General features: G+C 41.8%; 2 protein-coding genes across 2 annotated transcripts; both read left to right on the top strand.

The window, feature by feature from the left end:
* The first annotated feature begins 2,190 nt into the window (after window positions 1-2,190).
* Window positions 2,191-3,120, top strand: LOC143516158 (olfactory receptor 6N2-like). The gene has a single exon (XM_077007744.1). The coding sequence runs from the start codon at window positions 2,191-2,193 to the stop codon at window positions 3,118-3,120; it is 930 nt and encodes a 309-aa protein (XP_076863859.1).
* Window positions 3,121-18,569: 15,449 nt separating this feature from the next.
* Window positions 18,570-19,532, top strand: LOC143516184 (olfactory receptor 51E1-like). Its single transcript, XM_077007759.1, has one exon. It carries the CDS (start codon window positions 18,594-18,596, stop codon window positions 19,530-19,532), a length of 939 nt encoding a protein of 312 aa, XP_076863874.1. The 5' UTR covers window positions 18,570-18,593.
* Window positions 19,533-26,180: the final 6,648 nt, after the last annotated feature.

The raw sequence follows: 26,180 nt of genomic DNA, 5'->3' as shown, positions 1-26,180 counted from the left end.
TCATTTTTACTTAAATACAACACTATGGAGGTGTTCCAGTCTGGGTTTAAATCCCACCATAGTACCGAGTCCGCTCTGCTGAGGGTTTTTAATGATGTTCTTTTATCCACTGATTCCGGTCACTGTGTTGCTCTGGTGCTGTTGGACCTAACAGCAGCCTTTGATACAGTGGACCATCAGATCCTCGTGTCTCGCTTGGAAAATTGGGTGGGTATTAAGGGTGTTGTGTTAGATTGGTTTAGATCATATTTATCAGAGAGAAGTTTTTGTGTCCGCATCGGAGCTGCTGAGTCTGGAGTAGCACCGCTTACATGTGGAGTGCCCCAGGGCTCGATACTTGGTCCTCTCCTCTTCTCTCTTTATCTATTGCCATTGGGATCAATTTTTAGAAGACACGATATCGCCTTCCACTTTTATGCTGATGACTGCCAAATATATGTGTCTCTGAAGCAGGAAAATGCATATTCTGCAAACCATCTTTTAAAGTGTATTGAGGATATCAGGGTATGGCTGTCCGCAAATTTTTTGCACCTAAATGATGATAAGACTGAGGTCGTGTTGTTTGGGCCTAGTAACACCTCCAAAATTAACGTTGATCTGGGTCCTTTAAGTCAACATCTCACACTGACGGCAACTGACCTGGGTGTAAAATTGGACACTGATCTTAAACTTGATGCACATATTAAATCAGTTGTCAAGACGAGCTTTTATCATTTAAGACAATTGGCCAAAGTGAAGCCATTTCTTTCTGTGCATCACTTTGAGATTTTAATCCATGCATTTATTACAGCTCGTTTAGACTACTGCAATGCACTTTATGTGGGAGTGGACAAGACATTACTTACCCGATTACAGTTGGTCCAAAATGCTGCTGCTCGTCTTTTAGTTGGCGTTAAAAAACGGGACCATATTACGCCGATTTTAGCCTCACTTCACTGGCTCCCAGTTCATTTTAGGATCGATTTTAAAATTCTGCTATTTTGTTTTAAATGTCTTCACGGCCTCGCCCCTCCTTATTTGTCTGACCTGCTCCACCCATACATCCCCTCACGCTCACTCAGATCTGCCGCTCTGTCATTATTGGCTGTCCCAAAAACAAAGAGGAAGCTGAGAGGTGATCGTGCCTTTTCAGTCGCCGCCCCAAAACTGTGGAACGATCTTCCCCTGTACATCAGGCAGGCCGAATCACTCTCTGCTTTTAAATCCTCTCTTAAAACACATTTATTCTCTTTGGCTTTTAACTCAGTCTGAGATGTTGGCTCTTATTTTGTTCTTATTTTGTTTTATTGTTTTAATGACTGTTCTTTGTGTGTGTGTGTCTTTGTGCTGTATGTGTATACACATGATTTGTTTTGTTTCTTGTTTTTAAATCTTGTTTTTAGTTGTGTACAGCACTTTGGCCAATAGCTTTGATTTAAAGTGCTTTATAAATAAATGAAGTTGAAGTTGAAGTTAGCATACGAATTACATACAGAAACGAACATACTAGTTAGCTCTACATGACTTGCCGAAAATCGTCAGGCATTCTATCTATACACAAACAATATAGACTCATAAAGGCATGAATTGGTCATTTTACATAAAACTATAAACAATATCCACTTACAAGCAAAGCCTTCTCAAGGGCAAGAACGGCTTATAAGGGTGAGCACCTCTTCACTTTGTGAAGGTTTAAATTAACTGAAAAAACGAACTTCTTCTCGAGCTAGAAATGACATCACAGAAAGTTCCATCAGTTGAAGGTAGGCTTAATAATGGATTTTTTACTAGAAGACACCAGGGTGGCGTCAGAACCCCAAACATTTCAATGTCATGACAGCAGCCATGCTAGTCAGGGTGAATACCATGTACAATCCAAATAACATAATTACAATAGTTACATAATTGGTAAAAACAAAAACCAAAACATCACTTTCCTAATTAAAATCAGTGAGATCTGTAGTCCTTATGCATTTTTTGTGTCACTATTGCAATAGTGGGCAGGACTTAACAATCTGTCAATCATCAACTTTTAATTAACCTGCATGTGGGTGAGAATACTATATATAATTGAACTCATAGCTGTTTTGCTCAACAGCGCTCTTCTGCACCTATATGATGATTCTTGATTGAAATTCACTGGTATGTCCAGCACTTGATCCTACCTACAAATAAATCGTTACAGATTTATGGATAATTTAATAAGAAGCAATGGATTTCTTTACTAATGTTACATACTTAATTCTGGAGGGCCATGTAGAATTGGAGAAGTATAGATATGTTTACTTTATAAGTACTCTTGCAGTTTATGTATTCATAATTTTATGTAATACTGTTGTTATATATGTTATATTCACAAACAAAAGACTCCATGAGCCAATGTATATATTCATTGCTGCCTTGCTTTTCAATTCTCTTTTTGGATCAATAGCTTTTTATCCTAAACTACTTAGCGATTTACTCTCTGAACAACAAGTGATTTCTTACCATGGCTGTATGTTGCAGGCTTTTTGCATTTATACATATGGTATGTCAGAGTTCACACTTTTATCTGCTATGGCCTATGACAGATATGTGTCCATATGTAAACCTTTACAGTATGCAACTCTTGTAAAAAAGTCCACTGTCAAAAAGGTTTTATTTTTATGTTGGTTTTTGCCTTCCTGTGAAAATGGTATATCAGCAATTCTAACATACCAACTTCATCTGTGTAAATTCAAATTGAACAGAATATACTGTAATAATTATTCAATAGTTAAATTAAGTTGTGGAGACATATCTGCTAACAATTCATTTGGACTGTTTGTTTTAAGTGTTGCTGTATTTCCACCAGTGATCTTTATAGTGTTCTCTTATATAAGAATACTTGCTGTCTGTTTGAAAAATTCCAAAGATTTTAGAGGAAAAGCTCTACAAACCTGCTTACCACATCTTTTAATTTTTATCAGTTTCAGTGTCACATCATGTTTTGAAGTTATCAATAGCAGATTAGAAGGAAACACATCACAGATTATGCTTATGATAATTTCAGTTGAAAATATACTTATTCCTCCTATAATAAATCCTATTATATATGGACTGAAACTGCAGGAGATTTTTATGAGGATTAAGAAAACAATTGTGGGGGAATCACCAATGTAATTTTAGAAAGACATTTCTATATATGTGTATAAGACTGGTTTTCAAAAATACAAATGTGTATATTTATTTATATGTGTATATTGTATAAATGTTTTGACATATAGTTGTAATGAGTTGATATTGGCCTGTATTATACTTATACTTATCTGTATTGTAAATGGACCATGTGTTGAATTACATATTATTAGATTTTCAGAAGTACCACTGATAAATCTTTAATAAATCCTGTCATTTAGGAGATTAATCATGTTTGTGTGTGACCAAGTATAATAATAAGTTTAATAAAGCCATTGCAAATTATCTAAATGACATGCGGAGGAAGAGGGAGGGAGAGAGTCAGAGGCAAGCTCAGAACACGTGGAGAACTTTTGATTAGAGTTTTACTCAGTCACTTTATTACAGTTCTCAGATCAGAACTGAGAACTGAAATTATCAAAATTTATTGTTCCAGTCACTTGTGTACCTAATAAAAGCAATTATTAAATGTTACTAAATTACTGATTCTTCTGAATTATTAGCAAAATTTTTTTTGCATTTTTTGCATTAATATTTTTGCTTTTGCCATAACCTGTCATTCATATTTCTTATTATACTTTTTGGTAAATGTCTCCTGAACTGATGAATCAGATGAACGTTGACTTTCACTTATGAAGGGGAATATGTCTATGTGGGATCCAGGTCTGTTTTTCTGTTTTGCAATGTTAACAAATTACACTCCAAATGGCAAAGGTACATGTGAGTACTGTCTAATCTCTTGCTATCAATGTAGTCTCTACTACATACAATGTGTGGCTAAATTAATAAATATGTATTGTTGTAAGAGAAACGATACACAAGCGGTTCCAATTGCAGAAGAACAGGACGTTTATTTTATGGTAGGTGGAACCACGTAACCCAAACAAAGAGAGACAGAAGAGAGGGGCAAGGAGAGAAAGTGGTCTGTGCAGTCCAGGGTCAGCCCTGAGAAGCAGAGTCTTTGAGTTACACAAGGGCTAGACTGGGAACGATGGCTGGGAAGCAGAGGTCAGAATGTGGGAGACCAACATGATTAGAACAATGCTTGGTACACAACATGATTCGGCAATACTTTGCAATGAGGAAGTGCAACATCCGTGTTTATACACTCATGGGACACCTTGCTAGTACCAGGTCAGACCCCGTTTGCCTCCAGAACTGCCTTAATCCTTCATGGCATATATTCAACAAGGTACTAGAAACATTCTTCAGAGAGTCTTTTCCATACTGACATGATGATGTAGATTTGTAACGTTTTCGACGGGAAGGCATGACGCAAACACAGGATAGTGCAATTAGAATTAGTATTTTAATACACAACGAGGGAAGACACAGCAACAGGGAAGCGCTATAAACGGGAAACACACAGGAGCCAACACGATAGATAAATGGGGGAAGATAACTAAAGAGAATAACTATACAACTACACATTTAAACTCACTGAACACAAAAGGACAAGGAAGTGACAAGGGCAACAACTGTTAAGCTAGAACCTAAACATTATAAACACTACTAGGAGAATCACAGATAATAAACGGGAGGTAACTGAAACTGAAAGGGAAACATAAACAAGGGTAAACAGACTACTTTAGTTAAGAACGGAGAAAAGGCACGGAGGGAATCAAGGGGCGAGGCATAGGCTACAAGATACAGAAGGGGGACACAAACTAATCGGAGAGAGAATAGGAGGTGGACGGAAACAAGGCAACATGAGGGTACTTACAATCAACGACCAACAACAATAGACTGGGCAGGGGAAACTAATTACACAGAAACAGGGAAGTGAAACGAGACACAGGTGAGAACACGGAGGGCAGGGGTGTGACAGACAGAGGGAACTATGGAAACGGGGAGACAAGATGGGACAAGGGATGAGGGCAGAGTTGGACGTGACAAGATTAGATAATAAGTAGTGGTGTCAATTCCAGGTTCAGAGATTCAAAGTCCTGACCAGGATATTGCTCAAGCTTGTTAGATTTTCTAATGAGCAATCCAGGTAAAATTAGTGGCATCAACACAATCCAGCAAGTCTGAGCAAAATCCAGGTGAGGACTTTTAATCTCTGAACCTGGAATTGACACCTCTAATAAAATAAGGATATTTATTTTTATTTTATTCTATTTGGTTTCATCTGCAGTTTTCCAAATAAATAAATAAAAATTAGATTACAGTTTAAGTCAGTTCCTCAGTTCACATAGTCTCAGTTCACATGTCCAATCTCAACCACCAATCAGAACCACTTAGGTCATGTTTAGCCCTTGGCTTGGAGGAGTCAATCAGGTGCAATTTTTTCTGGTTTTTACTGCAGGTTTTTTTTCCGTTCCACGAGGAAGAAAGCTAGAGAGAGCTTTGTCTTTCATCAAGATAAGGATATTTAACAGTTTGGAGTCAAGTGACTGGAAAAAAGGAGGCTAACTATTTTCATTGGTCAGGTTTTTTGAGGAGCCTGGAAGAATTCACAGGCCAGGAAGTGATTCAGATTGGACTTGATGGCGAGCCAGACCTCTGAGAGACAAAAAGAAAGATAACCAAGGAGATATACACTTACCTCTTGCACCTACAACAATTTTGCTGTTTTAAGGGCCCCAAAGGACGTTTTACTTTATTGCCAGTGATGGCATAGTTACCTTGAAAAAGTAATCCGATTACTGATTACTCCTTTTAAAAGTAACTTAGTTACGTTACTGATTACTTGATTTTAAAAGTAACTATGTTAGATTACAAGTTACTTTAATAGTTACATTCAGCAGCAAAATAATTTTTTTCAATACTCACTTTATTGGAAGTGCATTTTTAACAGTAACAATGTATTGAAGCAGGTTCGAACCAAGGCAGAAACTGCTTAATCCAAAAATCCCAAGGAGGGAAACTTTATTGATAATGCAACCCTGGCGCGTGCAGGCCCCGCCCACCCCCAGTGTCACTTAAAGGGATACTCCTTGAGTAGCCAAGTGTCTGTCCGTTAGGGAATTCACCGTGAGGAGTAGTAGTCGCTACAGTATCTCCTGACAATACGTTTGTGTGTCACGGTATGGCGGCCCCCTACTGGTTGCCCCCATCTACAGCAGCAGCTTGTCCTGTGGGTGTGGCGCTGTGTTCGTCCCTCAGGTGGGCGGAGCCCGCGATCCGTCTCACCTGAGGGTCGTTTGTTCGTCTATATATGTCTTGTCTTTGTACCAGTTGACTGCTGGTTATTATATCCTTAATTTGGATCTTTTGCACGGGTTTTGGTTTGCACACTTTCTATTAAACCATCCTTTTTCCCTGAGACTTGGCGTGATCGCTTCCTTTTAGTTGCTCACCCCTGCCCGTCACATTGTGTAGCTGTGCGGTATTATTTGTAAACTTATTTGTACAAATAATACAAGCGAACTGTTCAGTCAGACTACGTTAGGCTACGTTAGTCAAAATTCCAGCACTTTTCAAACGTGAAACACAAAGCAACATTAAAGTTCATCAGGTAAATGTTACTTCCCCTGTTTTTGAGGGGTGTTTCTTTATACTACCACATATCGTTACGGGAGGACACTGCACAGAATGACTTGTAAAACGCGCTCGCGCTCTCACAGGGTCACGCGCAGCATGCAGAGTCGAGCGCTACGGTCAGATGCAAAAGTAGAACTGAGCCAAGAAGAAAGCAAAAATATATATTTTTACTAGGGAAATTTTAAATAGTAACGCACAATTACTTGGATAAGTAACTTTAATCTGATTACTGGACTGGACCCAGCTGGCACACGACCGACCTTCAACGTTGAAATGTGGTTGAAATATAGTTGAAATACTGTCTGTTGTTGTTTCAACGTTGAAACAACATTGAATCAACGTTTAATGTTAAATGGTTGCGCAAACGTTGAACTATTAACGGTGAATCAACGTTTAATGTTAATTGGTTGCGCAAACGTTGAACTATTAACGGTGAATCAACGTTTAATGTTAAATGGTTGCGCAAACGTTGAACTATTAACGGTGAATCAACGTAATATCTTCAACCTGCCTTTGTATTACCATTTCAAGTTAAAAAAACACATACAATAAAAAAGTACAAACAACACTTTGGCATTGGCTGAGGGTTTTGAAAGAGGTATTAATTATTATTAGTAGTAGTAGTAGTAGTAGTAATAATAATAATAATAATAATAATAATATAATTTTTTTTAATTAATTCGTCCAAAAACGTCGTCAAAAACAGGCAGGTATTAACCAGGAAGACAACATCAGGCAATTAAACAGTTTTAAATGTTTTGAGGCAGAAACAAAACTTCGCAACGACCAATTGCAGAGTAGTCGTGGCCTGGCGGTTAGGGAACTGGTCTTGAGACCGGAGGGTCCTGGGTTCGAGTCCCAGACTTGAGGCCATGACTGAGATTGTGTGGTGGTACTCCGAGTAAAATGAAATACTAAAAAAAAATAAAATTGTTCTTTTTTCATTATGGCATACAGTTGTTTTTATCCTCTCTCCCATGCAATTTTGAGCATCATAAACGTGAATTTTATGGTTTATTCAAGGTTGAATGTATGACGTTGAAACGACGTTGGCATATCAACGTTGATTCACCTTTCAAAATCGACACAAAATCCAACGTTGATTCAACCATCACTTTCGACGTTGATTCAACGTCGATTCAACGTTGAAATGCCTGCTGGGGAAATAGTAGCATGTTATATTACTCGTTACCGAAAAAAGTGGTAAGATTAGAGTAACGCGTTACTGACATCACTGTTTATTACAGATCTGAATATTTTCCCAGTGTTGTAAGAATTCCTGGCCGAGATCTTATTACTAGTTTGTACATACTATTACACTGTGGTTCACATCATTGCTGATGTGGGTTACAGAAGTGGCAAGCCAGCCAGGAACCTTTTGAGTTGAGCATCCGTGTCAAAGAAAGATTGCTATGGATTTTATACAAAAGTCTGGTATCAAAATTCCAAATGTGTTGATCACCAATGGGATAACCCAGGTAGCTGAACAAGATGAACAGGTGATTGACTTTGTAAGAATATGGAAAAATTGAAAGGATGCTTTTTGTTGATGATTCGATGTCCGAGTTCTACCACAACCTGATCGTTGAGTATTCTAATGGTACCGCCTTAGAAGGTTTAGAGCCTCACTTACCATATATATATGCACCAACTTTGGTGACTCTGCCAATGTTTATGAAGTTAAGGCACTTAGCAGCATATACACTACTAAGGTTGGGAGTACTGTTACAAAGACATATTTAGATGAGCTCAAGGAACTTGATAGACTGATTGGCAAATACTATGGTAAGGTTCTGAAAGAGGTGATGTCTCAGATTGGGAGAGATGTTGAAGCCATGTGCCCCACACCTGAAGGATCCTCCCCTACTCAAGTTGAGACCAGGGTTTCATCACCACCTGCTCCTAAAGAACAACAGCCTCATCCCTCACTTCAAGTCAAGTCAATTGTCATTTCAACTACATACAGAGTACACAGTGAAATGAAACAACGTTCCTCCAGGACCATGGTGCAACATAAAACACAGACAGAACATAAATGCAACGGACAGACCGTACAACACAATACAGACAGTACAATATACAGAGTGCAAACAGACTTTACTAGACAGAGAAGTGTAAGAGGTAGGTTTGGTTAGTGCAAATTGTGCCGTGTTCAATACACAGTATATATACAAAGGGGGTCCCTGTTGCAGTGAAGTAGTGTGTGTAGTGCAAGTGCCTTGACATTGTCAGGGATAAGTTGGGTTGGGTGTGTGTGGGTGAGTGTGTGTATTTATGGAGGAGAAGTCCATTAGTTTAATGTCTGGCGTTGAGGAGTCTGATGGCTTGTGGGAAGAAACTGTTGCAGAGTCTGGCCGTATTGGACCGGGAGATGTTGAAGATGTTCGTGAGAACATCCGTCAGTTGTTCTGCACATTCCCTGAGCACTCTGCCAGGGATGTGGTCTGGTCCTGCAGCTTTGCGTGGATTGATTGCGCAGAGTTCTCCTCACATCCACTGCAGAAAGACACAACACCTGCTCGTCTGGCTTGGGCGTGGTCTTCCTTGCCGACGTGTTGTTTTATGCCTCGAACCATGCATAGAAGTCATTCAGGGCATCGGGGAGGGAGGCATCACAATCACAGGACTGTGGTGTTGTCTTGTAGTTGGTGACTGCCCTGCCACATGAGCCGTGTGTCACCAGTGTCTTTGAAGTGGCTGTGGATTCTCTGGGCATGTGCGCGCTTTGCCTCTCTGATGGCTGGTGACAGTTTGGCCCTTGCTTTCCTCAGGGCCACCTTTTAACCCGCTCTGAAGGCTGAGTTGCAGGTCCTTAGCAGTGCACGTACCTAAGCAGTCATCCACGGCTTCTGGTTTGGGCTTGTGGTGATGGTCCTGGAGACAGTAACATCATCAATGCACTTGCCGATGTAGCCAGTGACTGATGCTGTGTACTCCTCCAGGTTAACTGTGTCGCGGTCAGTTGCAGCCTCCTTGAGCATGTCCCATGCAGTGCGCTCAAAACAGTCCTGAAGGACAGCAATGGCTCCAGCCGGCCAGGTTCTCACCTGCTTCTGAACTGGTCTGAAGCATCAGATGAGCGGTCTGTAGGCTGGGGTGAGCCACACAGACATGTGATTCGAGAATGCGAGGTGGGGGCGGGGCCCCGCCCGGTACGCGCTGGGGATGTTTGTATAAACAAGATCCACTGCGTTTGCTCCTCTTGTTGCAAAGTCCACATGTTGATGAAATTTAGGAAGGACTGACTTGAGATTTGCATGGTTGAAATCTCTGGCGATAATGAATAGTCCGTGTGGATGTTTGTTTTGCAGACAAAACATCCTTAGCATTAGCACTAGCGCTAGGTGGTATGTACACAGCGACTATCAGCACGGCGGAGAGTTCTTGTGCCAAAAAAGGTCTACATTTGACTATCAGGAACTCCACTAGCGGAGAGCAGTGTCTAGCGACAGTCACAGCGTTGTTGCACCATTCCGTATTGATGTAAACACACATGCCTCCACCGCGGGTCTTGCGGGACAGGGCCGCACTCCTATCCGCTCTGAAGCCCCGCTAGCTAAATGGCACTGTCTGGAATGTTGTTTCTCAGCCACAATTCCACAAAGACTAAAACAGCAGTCTCTGAACTGGCAAGATTCCCAGACCAAACAATGAGGCAAGGCAAGGTAAGGCAAGTTTATTTATATAGCGTCTTTCATACACACTGGCAATTCAAAGTGCTTTACACAAGAAAAGAAAGAAGATTATTACGACCCGAGGTCTATCAACTTGGCAAGGTGTTGCCCATAATACATAAAAATTTAAAACAAGATTTTAAAGGAAATCAAATAGAAATTAAAATGATTACAATATAAAAATAAAAGATAAAATGATTAAAAGATAAAAGAATTTAAGAAGATAATAATAAAATAATTAAAATAGGCTACGTTTGCAGTCATGGCCTGGTGGTTAGGGAACTGGTCTTGTGACCGGAGGGTCAAAGTCAAAGTCAAATTTATTTATATAGCGCTTTTCACAACACACATTGTCACAAAGCAGCTTTACAATCGTATGGGTCCAGATCCCTAATGAGCAAGCCAAAGGCGACAGTGGCGAGGAAAAACTCTCTATAGGATGGGGATTAGAAAGAAACCTCGGGAGGACCAAGACTCAAAAGGGAACCCATCCTCCATTGGGCGGCCCATTACCACAAGTCTGTGGTCACAGGGTGGTTTCAAAGTTCTACAGCAACAGTCAAGGCTCCTGTTCCCCGGCCAAGCAGCCTCAGTCCTCTCGGTGCAGGCGGTGGGCCTCAGGCTGGCCAGCATCAGCACGACCCCTGGTGGCAACGGCTCATCCAACCCCGGCATCAGCACATCCACCAGCAAGCCAGACCATCCCCCAGGTGCCTGCAGGTGCCTGTATCCAATCGTCTTGGGTGGAGGCATGCAAGAAGATAGAAATACAGACTGAGTGGACATGAATTTAAACCACCATTGATTTAAATGTACATAGCTCACGTGCCAGTGATGAGCATGTGGCTCCGGCAGGCTAATCTATAGCAACATAACTAAAGGGAGGGGTTCAGAGGTGACCACAGGCATGAGTGCTCACTGAGACATTACTTTCCAGTCAAGTCATTGTCACAAATAGAGTGATGCCATGACACAGCTGGATGACAGCATCAACATCTCAGATCACCAGAAATCTCAACGTCTGGGGGCCCCCAAGCCCCTACACCTTACAAGGGGAATATTAGCTGAAGGCTTGATTAAATAGGTGAGTCTTAAGTCTAGATTTAAAGATTGGAACTGTGTCAGAATCTCGGATAATGAAAAGGAGGATGAGCAGCAGCCAGCTCTGTTAGCAGCCAGCTCTGTTAGCACCAGCCTGTCAGCCAGCATGATTTATGATTCATTTCCTTATTGTGTTACATTTTAATAAAAAAGTAACTAATAAATAAATAAGAGAGCAAACTAATTTAACATACGTATTGTTTATTTTACTTGCAATTGGGCTAAATCTGCTGATTATTTTAACAAAAATTGCAATGGGTCCACCACACCCAGCCAGACCCCAAGGGTGACGAAAAAGCCTGGATCCAAATAATTTAAAGGCTAGCTTTAAACATGCTCTTCCCTGTCATCTTCTCTCATGATAATATCCATCCATCCATCCATTATCTGAACCGCTTAATCCCGCTAGTCGGGGTCACGGGGGGGCTGGAGCCAATCTCAGCATCTCCGGGCGAAGGCAGGGTACACCATGGGCAGGTCGCCAGTCCACCGCAAGGCCAACACACGCACGCACTCACACCTACGGGCAATTTAGAGTGATCAATCAACCTAACACGCATGTCGTTGGACTGTGGGAGGAAACCGGAGTACCTGGAGGAAACCCACGCAGGCACAGGGAGAACATGCAAACTCCACACAGAGCAGCCCAGACCGAGAATCGAACACAGACCACCTTGCTGTGAGGCGACAGTGCTAACCACCACACAACCATGCCGCCTATGATAATATCGCGCTGAAAAATATTGACGTGTCTTGTCAATGTATGGAGCCAGATCCGTAAACAATAAATAACATCAGCGGCGAAAATGAGTGTAAAAAATACCAGGGTTCACCAGTTAGAACTACAAAAAAAAATTGTTTCTTATTTTACCGTTAACTATCTATCTACCTATTTTTCATAAGAGTTTGTTTTACCGCAAAATATGAAAACAAGGTGACAGATTTTCATGCCTGCATCCAGTTCACAAAAATTTTTAAAAGCTCGCGCTGGTGAAGTGTGCTAAATATTAACCGCCATGCTTAATGTAGTTATTATACAGTGTACATTTGCAATATCTACAGACCATTTAGCAATTAATTATAACCTTTGAATAAACTTTTATGGTAAAACTCAGTTTACATGCTACTGTGAAACAGAACCCCCGCATTCCGCCATGTTTGAAAACGCTGGGAAGCTGGTGGGGTGGGCGTGGCTTGGTCCCAGAGGCGGTCTCAGTGCTCTGTGTCAGTCCGGAATCAGTGACCAATGGAGATTGCTGAGGAACGCCTTCATCTAAGACCCTCCCACACGTGAAATGTGTTCCAAAAGTCAGAAGCAAAGAGAGATTCCAGAAGCAAAAGACCTTACTGGGAAAATCCAAAAAAACTAAAACAATGGAACCAAAAACTTGTCAAAATGCAAATGAAAATAAGTTTCAAATAACCAATTATATAAAAAATATATACTTTTGATATATTTTTTTCTGTTTTGCATTCATAACATATACTTTCTGCTCTTGGATTTACTTTTGCTTTTGTGGAACTATTGAAACAAAAATCACTCCATGATTGGTTGATAAAACTGCCAATCTATAATAAAAGCTCTCAATGTAAAAGGGCCTTTCTCTCTTTTACCTAGAAAAAATGGTGTGAAATATTCTGATTGGTTGATTTTTTATTTCACCGCTGAGGTTTTTTTTCCAGCACAAGTACAAAAAGTGGATTTGAAAGCCGATTTATAGGAAAAATACAAATTATTGATAAAGCATCCTTTTTAAGATCAATTAACCTTTAGAGAAGGCGTTGAAGTCCCTGACGAATCGCCAATGGTATAGTGTTAATTCACCACATATTACCATTATATTACCTGTTTTTTGCCGCCTTTCCTCCTCCACTTTTCTCATTTTTCTACCCTGGGCACCAGAAGACTTCTGCCTTTTTGACGTCTTTACAGGGAGATGTCACTCACTCTGCGGTGTACAGAGAAACAGTAACGAGGTGCGCGGAGCGCGCGGGGGAGGGCGGGTTGGCGCGCGGGTGATAGGTGTCCTGTGTTGTTATTATAAGAATTATTAATTTGAATAATATTATTAAACAATGAAAATATGATTATGTGGACTTTGCTTGTTTTCAAATGTATTAATTGTTCATTTGTTAAAAAAAAAAAAAAAAAAAAAACTGCATGCACGCGAGCGCCCCCCTGGACAGCCGGCGCCCCTAGCATTTGCCTATGTCGCCTAATGGAAGGGCCGGCCCTGGGCGTGGTAGACAGACAGAAACCGGGGCAACAGACAAGCAAGGCGGGGCTAGGGGCATGGAACAACAGAACCACGAGGAACAGAGACATTGGATTGACAGCGGGTAGAGGGGGGCGTAGCCATACGTGACAAGTAGTATTCATGGCCCACAAAATACTCTCATATTTGGAAGGGCCAGGTGGATATATGAGGCTTATGTTTTTTGACTTCACAAGTGCTTTTAACACAATTAGGCCCAAGATTCTTAAGGAACAGCTGGGAGAGATAGGGATGCATTCTAGGGTGTGTAACGCTAGGTGCTAGGAGAAGGATGAGGCACAAGTTCAGCCTTGAATGCACTAACGTTACTTTTATTTTAGTCACAAATAAGCGCATGCACGTAAAACAATCACACTTATACACATGTATGACTCAGACAAAGACGAGCATGGGACACTGCACGAATGTACATTAAATAGACAAACCACATGAGCCCCAAGTGTTCATGAGACAGGCCACAAGTGAGACTGATGAACACTCAGACACTACCGCACCCACGGAGATCCACAGATGCAGACGACTAGACGTAGACAACGTAAACACATGCCCAAAAGGGAGAGGTCAGGGGCTGTAATGTGACAGGGTGTGTACATGGATTTTTAACTATCTGTCGGAATGTCCACAGCATGTTAGGTTGGGAGAGTGCTGTTTTGGGAGGGTGGTGATTAATATAGGGGCTCCTCAGTGTACGGTATTGTCACCCTTCCTCTTCAGTTTATACACTGATGATTTTAAGCATGCGTCTGAACTGTGCCATTGTCACGTATGGCCTCGCTCCCTCCCTTGGCTGTCACTCCGGGTTCCCTTGTGTCTGTGTTTCCGTGCCTGTTTATCCCGCCCCGCTCGTTTGTCTTCGTGATTCCTTGTTTATTACCATGCCCCTTGTTATTACCGTCACCTGCCCCTCGTTTTATGTCATTGTGTCATAATATGTCATTATGTCATATTTAAGTCCCGTCATTCCCCAGTCTGGTATCCATGGTTTTGTCATTCCAGTTTGTTCATTCTGTTGATCGTGTTCCTGTAACCCATGCTTTCGTGTTTCTCTGTTCATGCCAGTCATCCTGTTGTCCGTAAGTGCTTGTGTTCGCTGCCCTGTCGCTCTGTGTTTGTACCTGGTTTTTTCGTTTGTTCTGCGTTCTGCCCGTGTTTTGTTTAAGTATATTGTTCAGTGCCTAGTCCCGTGTTTCTCGTTCGGACTCCCTTTCGGCTTTGACCAATGCATTCCTGTTTGACCCTGAATTTGGTATTCCCTTCATTAAATCTCGCTCATCTCAGCATTTGTGTCCGTCTCCTCGCTCCGTGGCGCGAGCCGCGTTACAGCCATGTTCACAAATATTCAGACAATGTAGCGATAGTAACATGTATTGGGGGGGGGGTGAGATGTGGTTGCTGCCTTCACTGACTGGAGTAAGAGGAAAGGCCTCCTTCTTAACATACTGAAGACTAAGGAAATTATTGTGGATTTCCAGAGAGGGAAACATCCTCATCTGCCTGTGAGAATTGGGGCCGGAACATCGAAACTGTACAGTTGTTTAAGTATCTAGGGGTACATCTGGACAATAAATTGGATTGGTCGGTGCAAACAATGGCAGCTTACAAAAAAGGTAAACTTTACATCATTTAATGTTTGTGTGGAGTTCCTGAACATTTTTTATCATTCCGTCGTATCTAGTTCTGTCCTCTTCGGCGTTGTTTGCTGGGGTAGTGGCATGCTGGAAAGAGATCGAAACAGGCTGGATAAGGTGATAAAGTGTGGTTCAGTGATGGGGATGGAATTGGGTAACTGAGAAGAGGATGAGGTGTAGATTGCGTGGCATCGTCAACAACAGGCATCATCCATTGCATGGAGTTTTGGCAGCTCAGAGGAGTGGTCATAGCAATAGACTCCTATCTCTGCATTGCAGGACTGAGATGTTCCGACATTCATTCATACCGGCGGGAATTAGGATACTGAACAACAGTAGGGGTGTGACGATACACTCAGCTCATGAGACGAGACAAGACACGATATTGGGTTCACGAGAACGAGATGAGATTTTAAGAAAACTAAAATGACAAATTATATGACTGGACAACTGACTTTTATTTAACTGAGTTACACATGCATTTTGAAGTGTTTTATTATAATTCTTAACATGCATGACTTAAGCATGAACTTTTAATAAACTTCTTCCTCTACAAATTGAAATTTTATAAATTTCATAAAAGATAAAATAAAATAAAATAAAAAATTATCTTTTTTTCAAGCTCAAACAATATTATGTGCAAAACAAAAAGTTCTTCTCTGTCAATGCAGAGTGCAAATAGTGCAAACAGAGCCTGACCAAGTATGTCACTGAATTTGCTGCAACTACACTGCCATGTTCATTTTTAGGAATATTAGCATGTTAGCATCCCCACACTGCTCCTGATATCCTTTGCTGTCTCAACTTGCCAAAGTGTGCCTTTCTGTCCCTGCTACCTCTGTTCCAAGTGAGATATGTTGATTTGAGTACTGAGCTGTGGTGGTGCTGTAAATGTCTCGTGCTCCTATTAACCGCGGTGTACGGCATTATTTTTATACAATGTTTGCATATGGTCCATGTCTTATCAGTCACTCTCTTGCCATTTATCATTTCTGCTGGGTACCCAAAATGCTGCCAAACAAACGATTTGAAAGTGGCGAGGGCATTTTCAATAGTAATACCTGTATTTTCCGACATCATTCTGGCTGCTTGCTGGATCACAAATCCCACGAGACAGATTTTTAATGCGACGAGAAATATCACTGAGTTACATCTCGTGAGATCTTGTGACACAAGATCTCATCACACCCCTAAAGAACAGTGATGGATAGGTGTACAGTGGGGAAAATAAGTATTTAGTCAGTCACCAATTGTGCAAGTTCTCCCACTTAAAAAAGATGAGATAGGCCGGTAATTGACATCATAGGTAGACCTCAACTATGAGAGACAAAATGTGAAAAAAAATTTGAGAAAATCATTTTGTCTGACTTTTAAAGAATTTATTTGCAAATAATGGTGGAAAATAAGTATTTGGTCAATAACAAAAGTTCATCTCAATACTTTGTTTTATATCCTCTGTTGGCAATGACAGAGGTCAAACGTTTTCTGTAAGTCTTCACAAGGTTGGCACACACTGTTGCTGGTATGTTGGCCCATTCCTCCATGCAGATCTCCTCTAGAGCAGTGATGTTTTGGGGCTGTCGGCAGGCAACACGGACTTTTAACTCCCTCCAAAGGTTTTCGATGGGGTTGAGATCGGGAGACTGGCTAGGCCACTCCAGGACTTTGAAATGTTTCTTACGAAGCCACTCCTTTGTTGCCCTGGCAGTGTGCTTGGGATCATTGTCATGCTGAAAGACCCAGCCACGTTTCATCTTCATTGCCCTTGCTGATGAAGGAGGTTTGCACCCAAAATCTCACAATACATGGCCCCATTCATTCTTTCATTTACACGGACCAGTCGTCCTGGTTCCTTTGCAGAGAAACAGCCCCAAAGCATGATGTTGCCACCCCCATGCTTGACAGTTGGTATGGTGTTCTTTGGATGCAACTCAGCATTCACTGTCCTCCAAACACGACGAGTTGTGTTTTTACCAAATAGTTCTACTTTGGTTTCATCTGACCATATGACATTCTCCCAATACTCTTCTGGAACATCCAAATGCTCTCTAGCAAACTTCAGACGTGCCTGGATATGGACTGGCTTAAGCAGGGGGACACGTCTGGCACTGCAAGATCTGAGTCCCTGGCGTCGTAGTGTGTTGCTGATGGTAGCCTTTGTAATGTTGGTCCCAGCTTTCTACAGGTCATTCACTAGATCCCCCCTTGTGGTTCTGGGATTTTTCCTCACCGTTCTTGTGATCATTTTGACCCCACGGGCTGAGATCTTGCGTGGAGCCCCAGATTGAGGGAGATTAGTAGTGATCTTGTAGGTCTTCCATTTTCTGATTATTGCTCCCACAGTAGATTTCTTCACACCAAGCTGCTTGCCTATTGCAGATTCAGTCTTCCCAGCCTGGTGCAGGTCTACAATTTGGTTTCTGGTGTCCTCCGACAGCTCTTTCGTCTTCACCATAGTGGAGTTTGGAGTGTGACTGTTTGAGGTTGTGGGCAGGTGTCTTTTATACTGTTAACAACTTCAAACAGGTACCATTAACACAGGTAATGAGTGGGGGAAAGAGGAGCCTCTTAAAAAAGAATTTACAGGTCTGTGACAGCCAGGTGACCAAATACTTATTTTCCACCATTATTTGCAAATAAATTCTTTAAAAGTCAGACAAAATGATTTTCTCAATTTTTTTCACATTTTGTCTCTCATAGTTGAGGTCTACCTATGATGTCAATTACAGGCCTCTCTCATCTTTTTAAGTGGGAGAACTTGCACAATTGGTGACTGACTAAATACTTATTTTCCCCACTGTATTTTGTATGTTGTATTATGTTTGGTAAATGTATGTACGTAATTGGTGTGTGACTGTAGGTATCTCTATATTGGGTTATTGTATTTATGGTGTTATTGTAATTTTGTATTCTTGTGTGCTGTCGGACAAACAAATTTCCCTCTTTGGGGATTAATAAAGTATGTATCTATCTATCTATTAATATTGTTACATAATTGGTAAAAAGACAAAACATCACTTTCCTGATTTAAATCAGTGAGATCTGTAGTTGTTTTGCTTTTGTGTCTCACTGTTGCAATACTGGGCAGGCCTTAACAATCTGCTTTAACAAAACATCAAGCTTTAATGAACATGCATATGGGTGAGAATATATAAATGAACTCATAGCTGTTTCGCTCATCAGAGCTCTTCTGCACCTACATGATGATGCTTGACTGAAAATCCCAGGAATGTTCAGTACTTGATCATGTCTACAAATTAGCTGTCACATTTAAGGATTTATGCATAATAGCCATGGATTACTTTACTAATGCTACATACTTAACTCTGGAGGGCCATGTAGAATTGGAGAAGTACAGATATGTTTACTTTATAAGTAACCTTGCAGTTTATGTAATCATACTTCTCTTTAATATTGTTGTTATATATGTTATATTCACAAACAAAAGACTCCATGAGCCTATGTATATATTCATTGCTGCCTTGCTTTTCAATTCTCTTTTTGGAACAATAGCTTTTTATCCTAAATTACTTAGTGATTTACTCTCTGAACAACAAGTGATTTCTTACCATGCCTGTATGTTGCAGGCTTTTTGCATTTATACATTTGGTATGTCAGAGTTTACACTGTTATCTGCTATGGCCTTTGACAGATACGTGTCCATATGTAAACCTTTACAGTATGCAACTCTTGTAAAAATGTCCACTGTCAAAAAGGTTTTGTTTTTATGTTGGTTTTTGCCTTCCTGTGAGAATTGTTTAACAGCTATTCTAACATACCAACTTCATCTGTGTAAATTCAAATTGAACAGAATATACTGCAGTAATTATTCAATAGTTAAATTAAGTTGTGGAGACATATCTGCTTACAATTTATATGGACTGTTTGTTTTAGTTGTTGCTGTATTTCCACCAGTCATCTTTATATTGTTCTCTTATGTAAGAATACTTGCTGTCTGTTTGAAGAATTCCAAAGATTTCAGAGGAAAAGCTCTACAGACCTGCTTACCACATCTTTTAATTTTTATCAGTTTCAGTGTCACATCATGTTTCGAAGTTATCAATAGCAGATTAGAAGCAAACATGCCACAGATTATAATTATGATACTTTCAGTTGAAATTGTAGTTGTTCCTCCTTTAATAAATCCTATTATATATGGATTGAAATTGCAGGAGATTTTTATGAGGATTAAGAAAATACTTTTTGGGGAAACAAAACCCATGTTATTTTAGATAGATAGATAGATAGATATTTCTATGTATGACAGGTTTTCAAAAATACAAATGTATATATTTATTTATATGTGTATATTGAACATATTGAACGGATTTGGGTATGAAACTCCCGGGCTGAACAAGAGGCCCACTTTGGCCCTGATTGAGGTGATATTGGCCTGCATTATCTAATAAAAAAAAACATGTTATGGAAAATGTACTTTGTGTTGAATTACAGATGCTGTATCCCAGTATACAGATAATGGAAGGAAACAACAGCATAAACAAAACTTTCTGAACAAAAGACTTTTAATAGACGTCCATTTATCTTATGTAACGCCAGAGTCATCAAGGGAAGAGGGGCCAGGATTTATTATACCTAAATCCAAACTCCTAATTATGTAAACTGTCGGTCAAATCACAAGAGCCGTCCAACAAAGTAAAAAAAACTCACACGCAACAAACAACAACTTACGTTCGCCACCGACTCTCACACTCTGAAATGAATTCAAAACTTGAGAGCCCTGGTGAAGAAGGTTCCGCTGGATCGCGTCGCTCCGTCCAGGGGAAGCTGTGGTGGCCGTTCGATCGAATCTCCAGATACTATTGAACTACTACAATGTAAAGACATTGGTAAGGAGGTATCAAAATACACAACTCAATCTTCATATAAAATACAAGTTTACTTACTTATATGGCAATAATGAACAAGCCCAAAACAAGGGCCAAAATGGAAATGTGAGAAATATAATTAGTAACTCCAAAAGAAATTGTTACAAGTTTAACCAAAAATATTTAAATAAATGCCCAAAAGAAAAAATATATAAATATATTACATGTATAAAATAAATATTTTACATGTATACACTCATTTTTAATTTACATTATAAAAATTATTTACATGCAAGGCAGCTGTAGTGCTTCTTTATGTCAGGCTTTCCCACACAGGTCACGTGGTACCACCTTGCGCAGTTGTCACACTGGATCTGTAATGAGTCACATGTTTATTTATCAGTCTGATTCTTAAGCAGATAAGAACCAGATCAAAGGATTTGCTTATTTGCAAGATGTCTTACCCAGGTAGTGCAACCTTGTTTTTTCTGTGTGAAAAAACACACCTTTTCTGGGTGAAAAGGTGAAGGGATAGTAGGTCACCAGGAAAGATGTGGGTTTATTTAATAAATTTTACCAGTGGGGTCACGTATTCTGATGGCGGCCATCAGAACTGGTGACCCCAGTTGAAAGTAAATGTAAAAAAATAAAAAATAAAAATGTGCCGTATTTTGTCGATTGTGATTTTTTACACCGCAATTGGAGAGATTCAGTGGGGTCACATATTGTGACGCGCGGCGGAGCACGGAAGGATGAGACACGAATCCTCCTTTTCACTGACGTCACTTTTATTTTCAACAATGATTGCGCAATACAGCGCATGAGGAACATATAACACGCACACAGAAACGTGTAAACTCTAGACAACGACGAGCACAGGACATTGTGTGAGCGCACATTAAATAGACAAACCACATTAGCCCCACGTGATTACAAGACGAGTCACAGGTGAGACAGATTATCACAAGACATAACCACAACCACGAGAATCCACAGACGCAGACGATGCACGTGGACAATGTAAACACACGCCCAAAAGGGAGGGGCCGGGGTCCTCAACGTGACACATATTCTGATGGCGGCCGTCAGAATATGTGACCCCAGTTGGCTCACTTCTCCATCCCATTCATGAAATATAAAGTTGGCTGCAATAGTGAGAGGATGGTAAGACTCCTGGAAATGTGTTTGTTTTATTATCAATAGTATCTGGACATTCAGTGGGGTCACACATTCTGATGGTGGCCGTCAGAATATGTGACCTCAGTTAAAAGGCTCACCTCTCCATCCCATTCATGATTTTTATTGTTGGCTGCAATGGTGAGACAATGGTAAGACTTATGGAAATATGTGTTTGTTTTATTATCAATAGTATCTGGACATTCAGTGGGGTCACACATTCTGATGGCGGCCGTCAGAATATGTGACCCCAGTTAAAAGGCTCACCTCTCCATCCCATTCGTGAAATTTAAAGTTGGCTGCAATGGTGAGAGGATGGTAAGATTCCTGGAAATATGTGGTTGTTTTATTATCAATAGTATCTGGACATTCAGTGGGGTCACATTCTGATGGCAGCCGTGTTAAATTATGACTCTTGTGAATAACTATGGTTTAAAGACCTGGCACAGTTTCATCATCTACCATGGAAACCCCACCGTGACTCCACAATAACAGAAAACCAAGAAAAATTAACTCTAACTTTTTATTACTCTATATTTAAACATTTTATCCAAAGGGGCAGAATTACCATTCGTAATTACAGAATCTTTCAGGGCTTGCTTACGATGAAGCTTGCTATTTTTGTGTAAAATGATCAAAACATTCTTGTTTAAGTACATTTATGTAATTAGGAGACGATAAAATGTAAATACAAAAATATCTGTCGTCTTTTGGCTCGCGGACACCAACAAAACGAGAAAAGAAAGCGCATCAGCGTAGTTTACGTAGCGTTCGTAAAGCGCTCATGCCTGTGAACAGAAACTGTGAAATAGCGCCCCCTGTGGTCACAAAACTTGACGGTCACAGAATCTGGTGTAACACCGGCCGTCGCGCGAATGTTCAAACAGTTCTTAATCGTTGGCTAGCTGAAGCGATTGGGTTTAGCGAACTCCGTAAAAGAAATAAAAGTAGCGAATTAGTTACTTCTTGCGACGATCACGTGTTGCACGGGCCCGGGTGCAGAACCAATAGGCCTACCGCTTTGTTCTCGAAGGTGTGCGCGCTATTCGTATCTAGGTAGCTACTTTGATGCAGCCAGGTAGAGCATGCCGCGAGGGAGAGCACCCCCCCCCCCCCCCCCTTATGTCTGTGGAGGCATGGTACCTACACTAGCCAGAGTTCTAACTAGAACTACAAAATCCAATCTTATCAGCCCTGCACTGGCTCCTGTAGGAGTGGTCGGATGTGTTCCTGTGTGAGTTGCAGGGTCTGGTGTTCCTTCACGGGTCAGTGAGCCCGTGAACACTCTTTTATTCGCAACAGACAGGTACAGAGTCCGCTTACATTTTTATTTTACTCATTGAGTGAAGCGGCCAGTGTTTAATTTCCAGGCCTCAACGCACCCAAGCGGCGACCAGGCCTGCAACAGGGTACTTTTGGAGGGAAATTTTAGTTTATATTCAAAGCCGGCATAGCTTAGGATGCTTACTGGTGACGTTGGTATAGAACTGAAGTGTGGTTGAGTGTTTCATTTTTTTTATCCATTGTAATTTCATTGAAATATATTTTTAGGTAAAAAGTAAAGACATTTTCTTTGCAATTCATTATTCCATTGTGATCTTATTACTTAGTAAAAGATTATAAGAGTGTATTTACAAGACATTTACGAGGTAATAGTACTCATAACCAATCTGATTAAAACTACTGCTGTTTTATCACCACAACTGATAAGAACTCAGGGTGCCCCATAATTATTTAGTTGATTTAGCTGTTTCTAGAAGTCTTGCCAGTAATGTAGGCAAAGGGGTGCTACAATTTGTTGGATATTGACAAAATCTGGTTAATTGTGTAGCCACGGTCTTCTTTGGTTATGGCTATGCTGGGCCAGATGAGATCATTATTAGTATCAGATAAAGGCAAATCAATGCTAACACCAATTGCCTCTAAAGTATCCCATCTGCTGCACATGTTTATGATAAACCTCTGACAATGCAGGATATCATTTATAGCAAGGAACATTTATAAAGTTGGTTAGGTATATTCTAGAACCTCCACTGATCTATTTGAGATGTGAGTTTTTTTAGTTTCTTACCAATTATAATTTGGAGTCAGATATTTTATTACACTTTATGCACATCAATCCTTCTACTGTGCCCATTGCCATCCTTGGTTGTAGGCAAGCAGGTAGGGTAGTTAAATATCATAAATAAAACCCCTAACTGCCAGTTAAATTCTGTATCGATTTTTAAATCGTCCTATTAACCTACACGGGCTTGCTCCTGATTATCTCCAGGAACTTATTTCATATTATGAACCCAACACCTACTAAGATCACAGGATGCTGATGTCTGTAAGGAATGCCGTCTGATATGTCCCTCCCAGCTACACTTGCTACTAATTACCACGCCCCCTTTTCAGTCACATATATACACCTTCCCACCACTTCCTCGTCGCAAAGTATTGCCATTCCCATGCAGCATACCAAGCGTTTCCATTGCCTGTTCGATCACCTGTGCTTTGACCCTTGCTTTCTCTCCAGACCTCGCCTCCTGCCTAGCCCTCCTGTACCTCCCGGATTCTGCCCCCCCGTTATGACCCTGGACCGTCCTGACCATCCTACGAAAACACTGCTGTTGTTACTGCACCTAGCGCTAGTGATACTCGTGCCGTTTCTTGTAAACGTGACTCATTTGAATAAAAGCGGTATACTTCCGCAGTTGGATCCCTCTCTGTCTGGTCAATACGTTACAATGTCTTGTTAGTTCCAATAATTAATATGGTAAAAGCAGGGGAAAGGGCATTTTCTTATAAGCCTGACCAACTATGGGGTGCTGCTGCTGTCATCCCGTCACTGCACATGATCACTCAAGTTTGTTGACAGTGTAGCGGATGGATGCCAATGTTTCAGGATGCTTTCGAGTCTGTGTTACCTTCTGGTTCTGCGCTTTATCTAGACTAATAATTTAAAGCTGGAGTTGTTGCCTTACTCCATAAATGTTTAAAATTTCGGTATATTCGGTTGCATACCTGTCCACCACCCCCGGATAACGTATTGATTTATTGATTTAATTTTTGAGATCCCTGCTCAAAGGCAAGGCATTGGACTGGGCGAACATTATTTTGACCACCCACCGAGAGGAAGCATTGACAACAGAGGGATTTTTTTAACCTCATGCGTCTCAGATTTGGTGAAGTTATTCCTTGGTTTGCCTCCCCAATTAATGGAAGACATCTCCCTGGGGCACACCGCAAAATACTTTTTGGGGGGAGTTACATTCCAGATCTTGACACCCTCGGGACCCAGCTGACAGACCCCATCTGCTATGTGGGTAAGATTAAGGGGCTGGGGGTTAGCCTCTCCAACTAGCCCGCCAACATCGCCCTCTGTGCCTACCGGCAATGCTCAGGCCGCCCAGCCACAGCCGAGCAGTCCGGCTACTCCACCCCACGAGGATGTCAGTCCGGCTACTCTGCCCCCCCAATGACGTCTGCCCAGTGGCCACGCCCCCAATGATGTCTGCCCGGTGGCCACGCACCCGATGCCGTCTGCTTGGTGGCCATGCTCCCAATGATGTCTGCCCGGTGGCCACGCCTCCCAATGACTCCTGCCCTGTAGCCCAGCCTCCCGATGACGTTGCGTCGTCGCCCAAGCTCCCCAGTGCCTCCTCGTCACTCCCCAGGGGTCATCTTTAACCACGGTCCACGTCTGCCGGCCTCTCCGGTCCATGCAGCCCGTCGGCTGGTCCCACCGGTCCCATCTGCCCGGCAACCGGTCCCTGCACCCCCTTGGCCGACCCCGCCAGTCCCTGTGGCCCGTCCGCTGGTTTCACCGGTCCCTGTGGCCCATCAGTACGTCCAGCCGGCCCTTTCGGCTCGTCTGCCACTCTACCTGGCCGCTCGGCTGGTCTCACAGGCCCCCGTGCTTCATCAGCCAGACCTACCGGTTTTAATGGACCCTCCGCCCACTCTACTGGTCCCACCAGCTCCCACGGACTCTTCTCAGAATGTGCAGGTCTCCACAGTGACTGCCTTGCCTTCCTGTGGGCCTGATGCTAGTTCTGATGCTGTTCCTTGTACCGGTCTGCGTTTGCAACTGTCTGTGCTCACTTTGTTGCCCTGTTCCATACCTGGTTTCCTGTTGGTCCCTGTCCCTGTGTGTGTTTCAGTTTGTGTCCATGTACCCGTTCCTGTGTCTGTATCTGGTGGATTCCTCTAGGTCCTGGTGCCTGTCTCTGTTCCCCAGATTGTCACCCTCTTTGTTCCCGTCCCTGTCTCCGTCATCCTCTGCCTGTTGGCCTCATAGTCCCAGTCTCCCCCGGTGTCCGGTCCTGTGCCCTTGACCCCATCTTGTCCGGCCCCCTCGGTTCCGCCTCCTATGCCTGTCCCCGGTCCTGTCCCGTCTTGTCCTGTTCCCCGTCTTGTGTTTCTGTCTAGTGGTTTGTTGTTCTCATTTTAATAAATATTCGAGAACTTACACTTCCGTCACCCCTGCCTCTAACCAACGTTACAGTGCCGATGTTTTACTGCTTCCATTAGAGACATAAGGGGATGGGTATATACCAGGCAATAATTCCCCCTCACGCAATCGCCACTGGAAGAACCGACTTAGAATGCTAATGGCTAATTGTGCACAACTACTTAAATTGCTGAAGATCTTATTGATATTGTCCCTTTCGGAGATCGGGCTAAACTTAACTTCGGTTATATCTTCTCAATATAATAAGTCAAAGACTATCAGCGCTTGGTCTGAATGAGGGACCTGACATAAAACCAAGTAACGACGGACCTCTTCTATCCAATCTTCCACTAAGAGGTTGTCTATGGAGATATCCCCAGAGAACCTGGGACACCTCCTCTCCCTGGGCATATACACGTAACGTTCCACTACTCCGCCAGAGG

The sequence above is a fragment of the Brachyhypopomus gauderio genome, chromosome 6 (assembly GCF_052324685.1).
Source record: "Brachyhypopomus gauderio isolate BG-103 chromosome 6, BGAUD_0.2, whole genome shotgun sequence".
Taxonomy (NCBI): Eukaryota; Metazoa; Chordata; class Actinopteri; order Gymnotiformes; family Hypopomidae; genus Brachyhypopomus; species Brachyhypopomus gauderio.
Note: the sequence above shows the minus strand (reverse complement) of the source record. Positions and strands in the feature narration are given on the sequence as shown.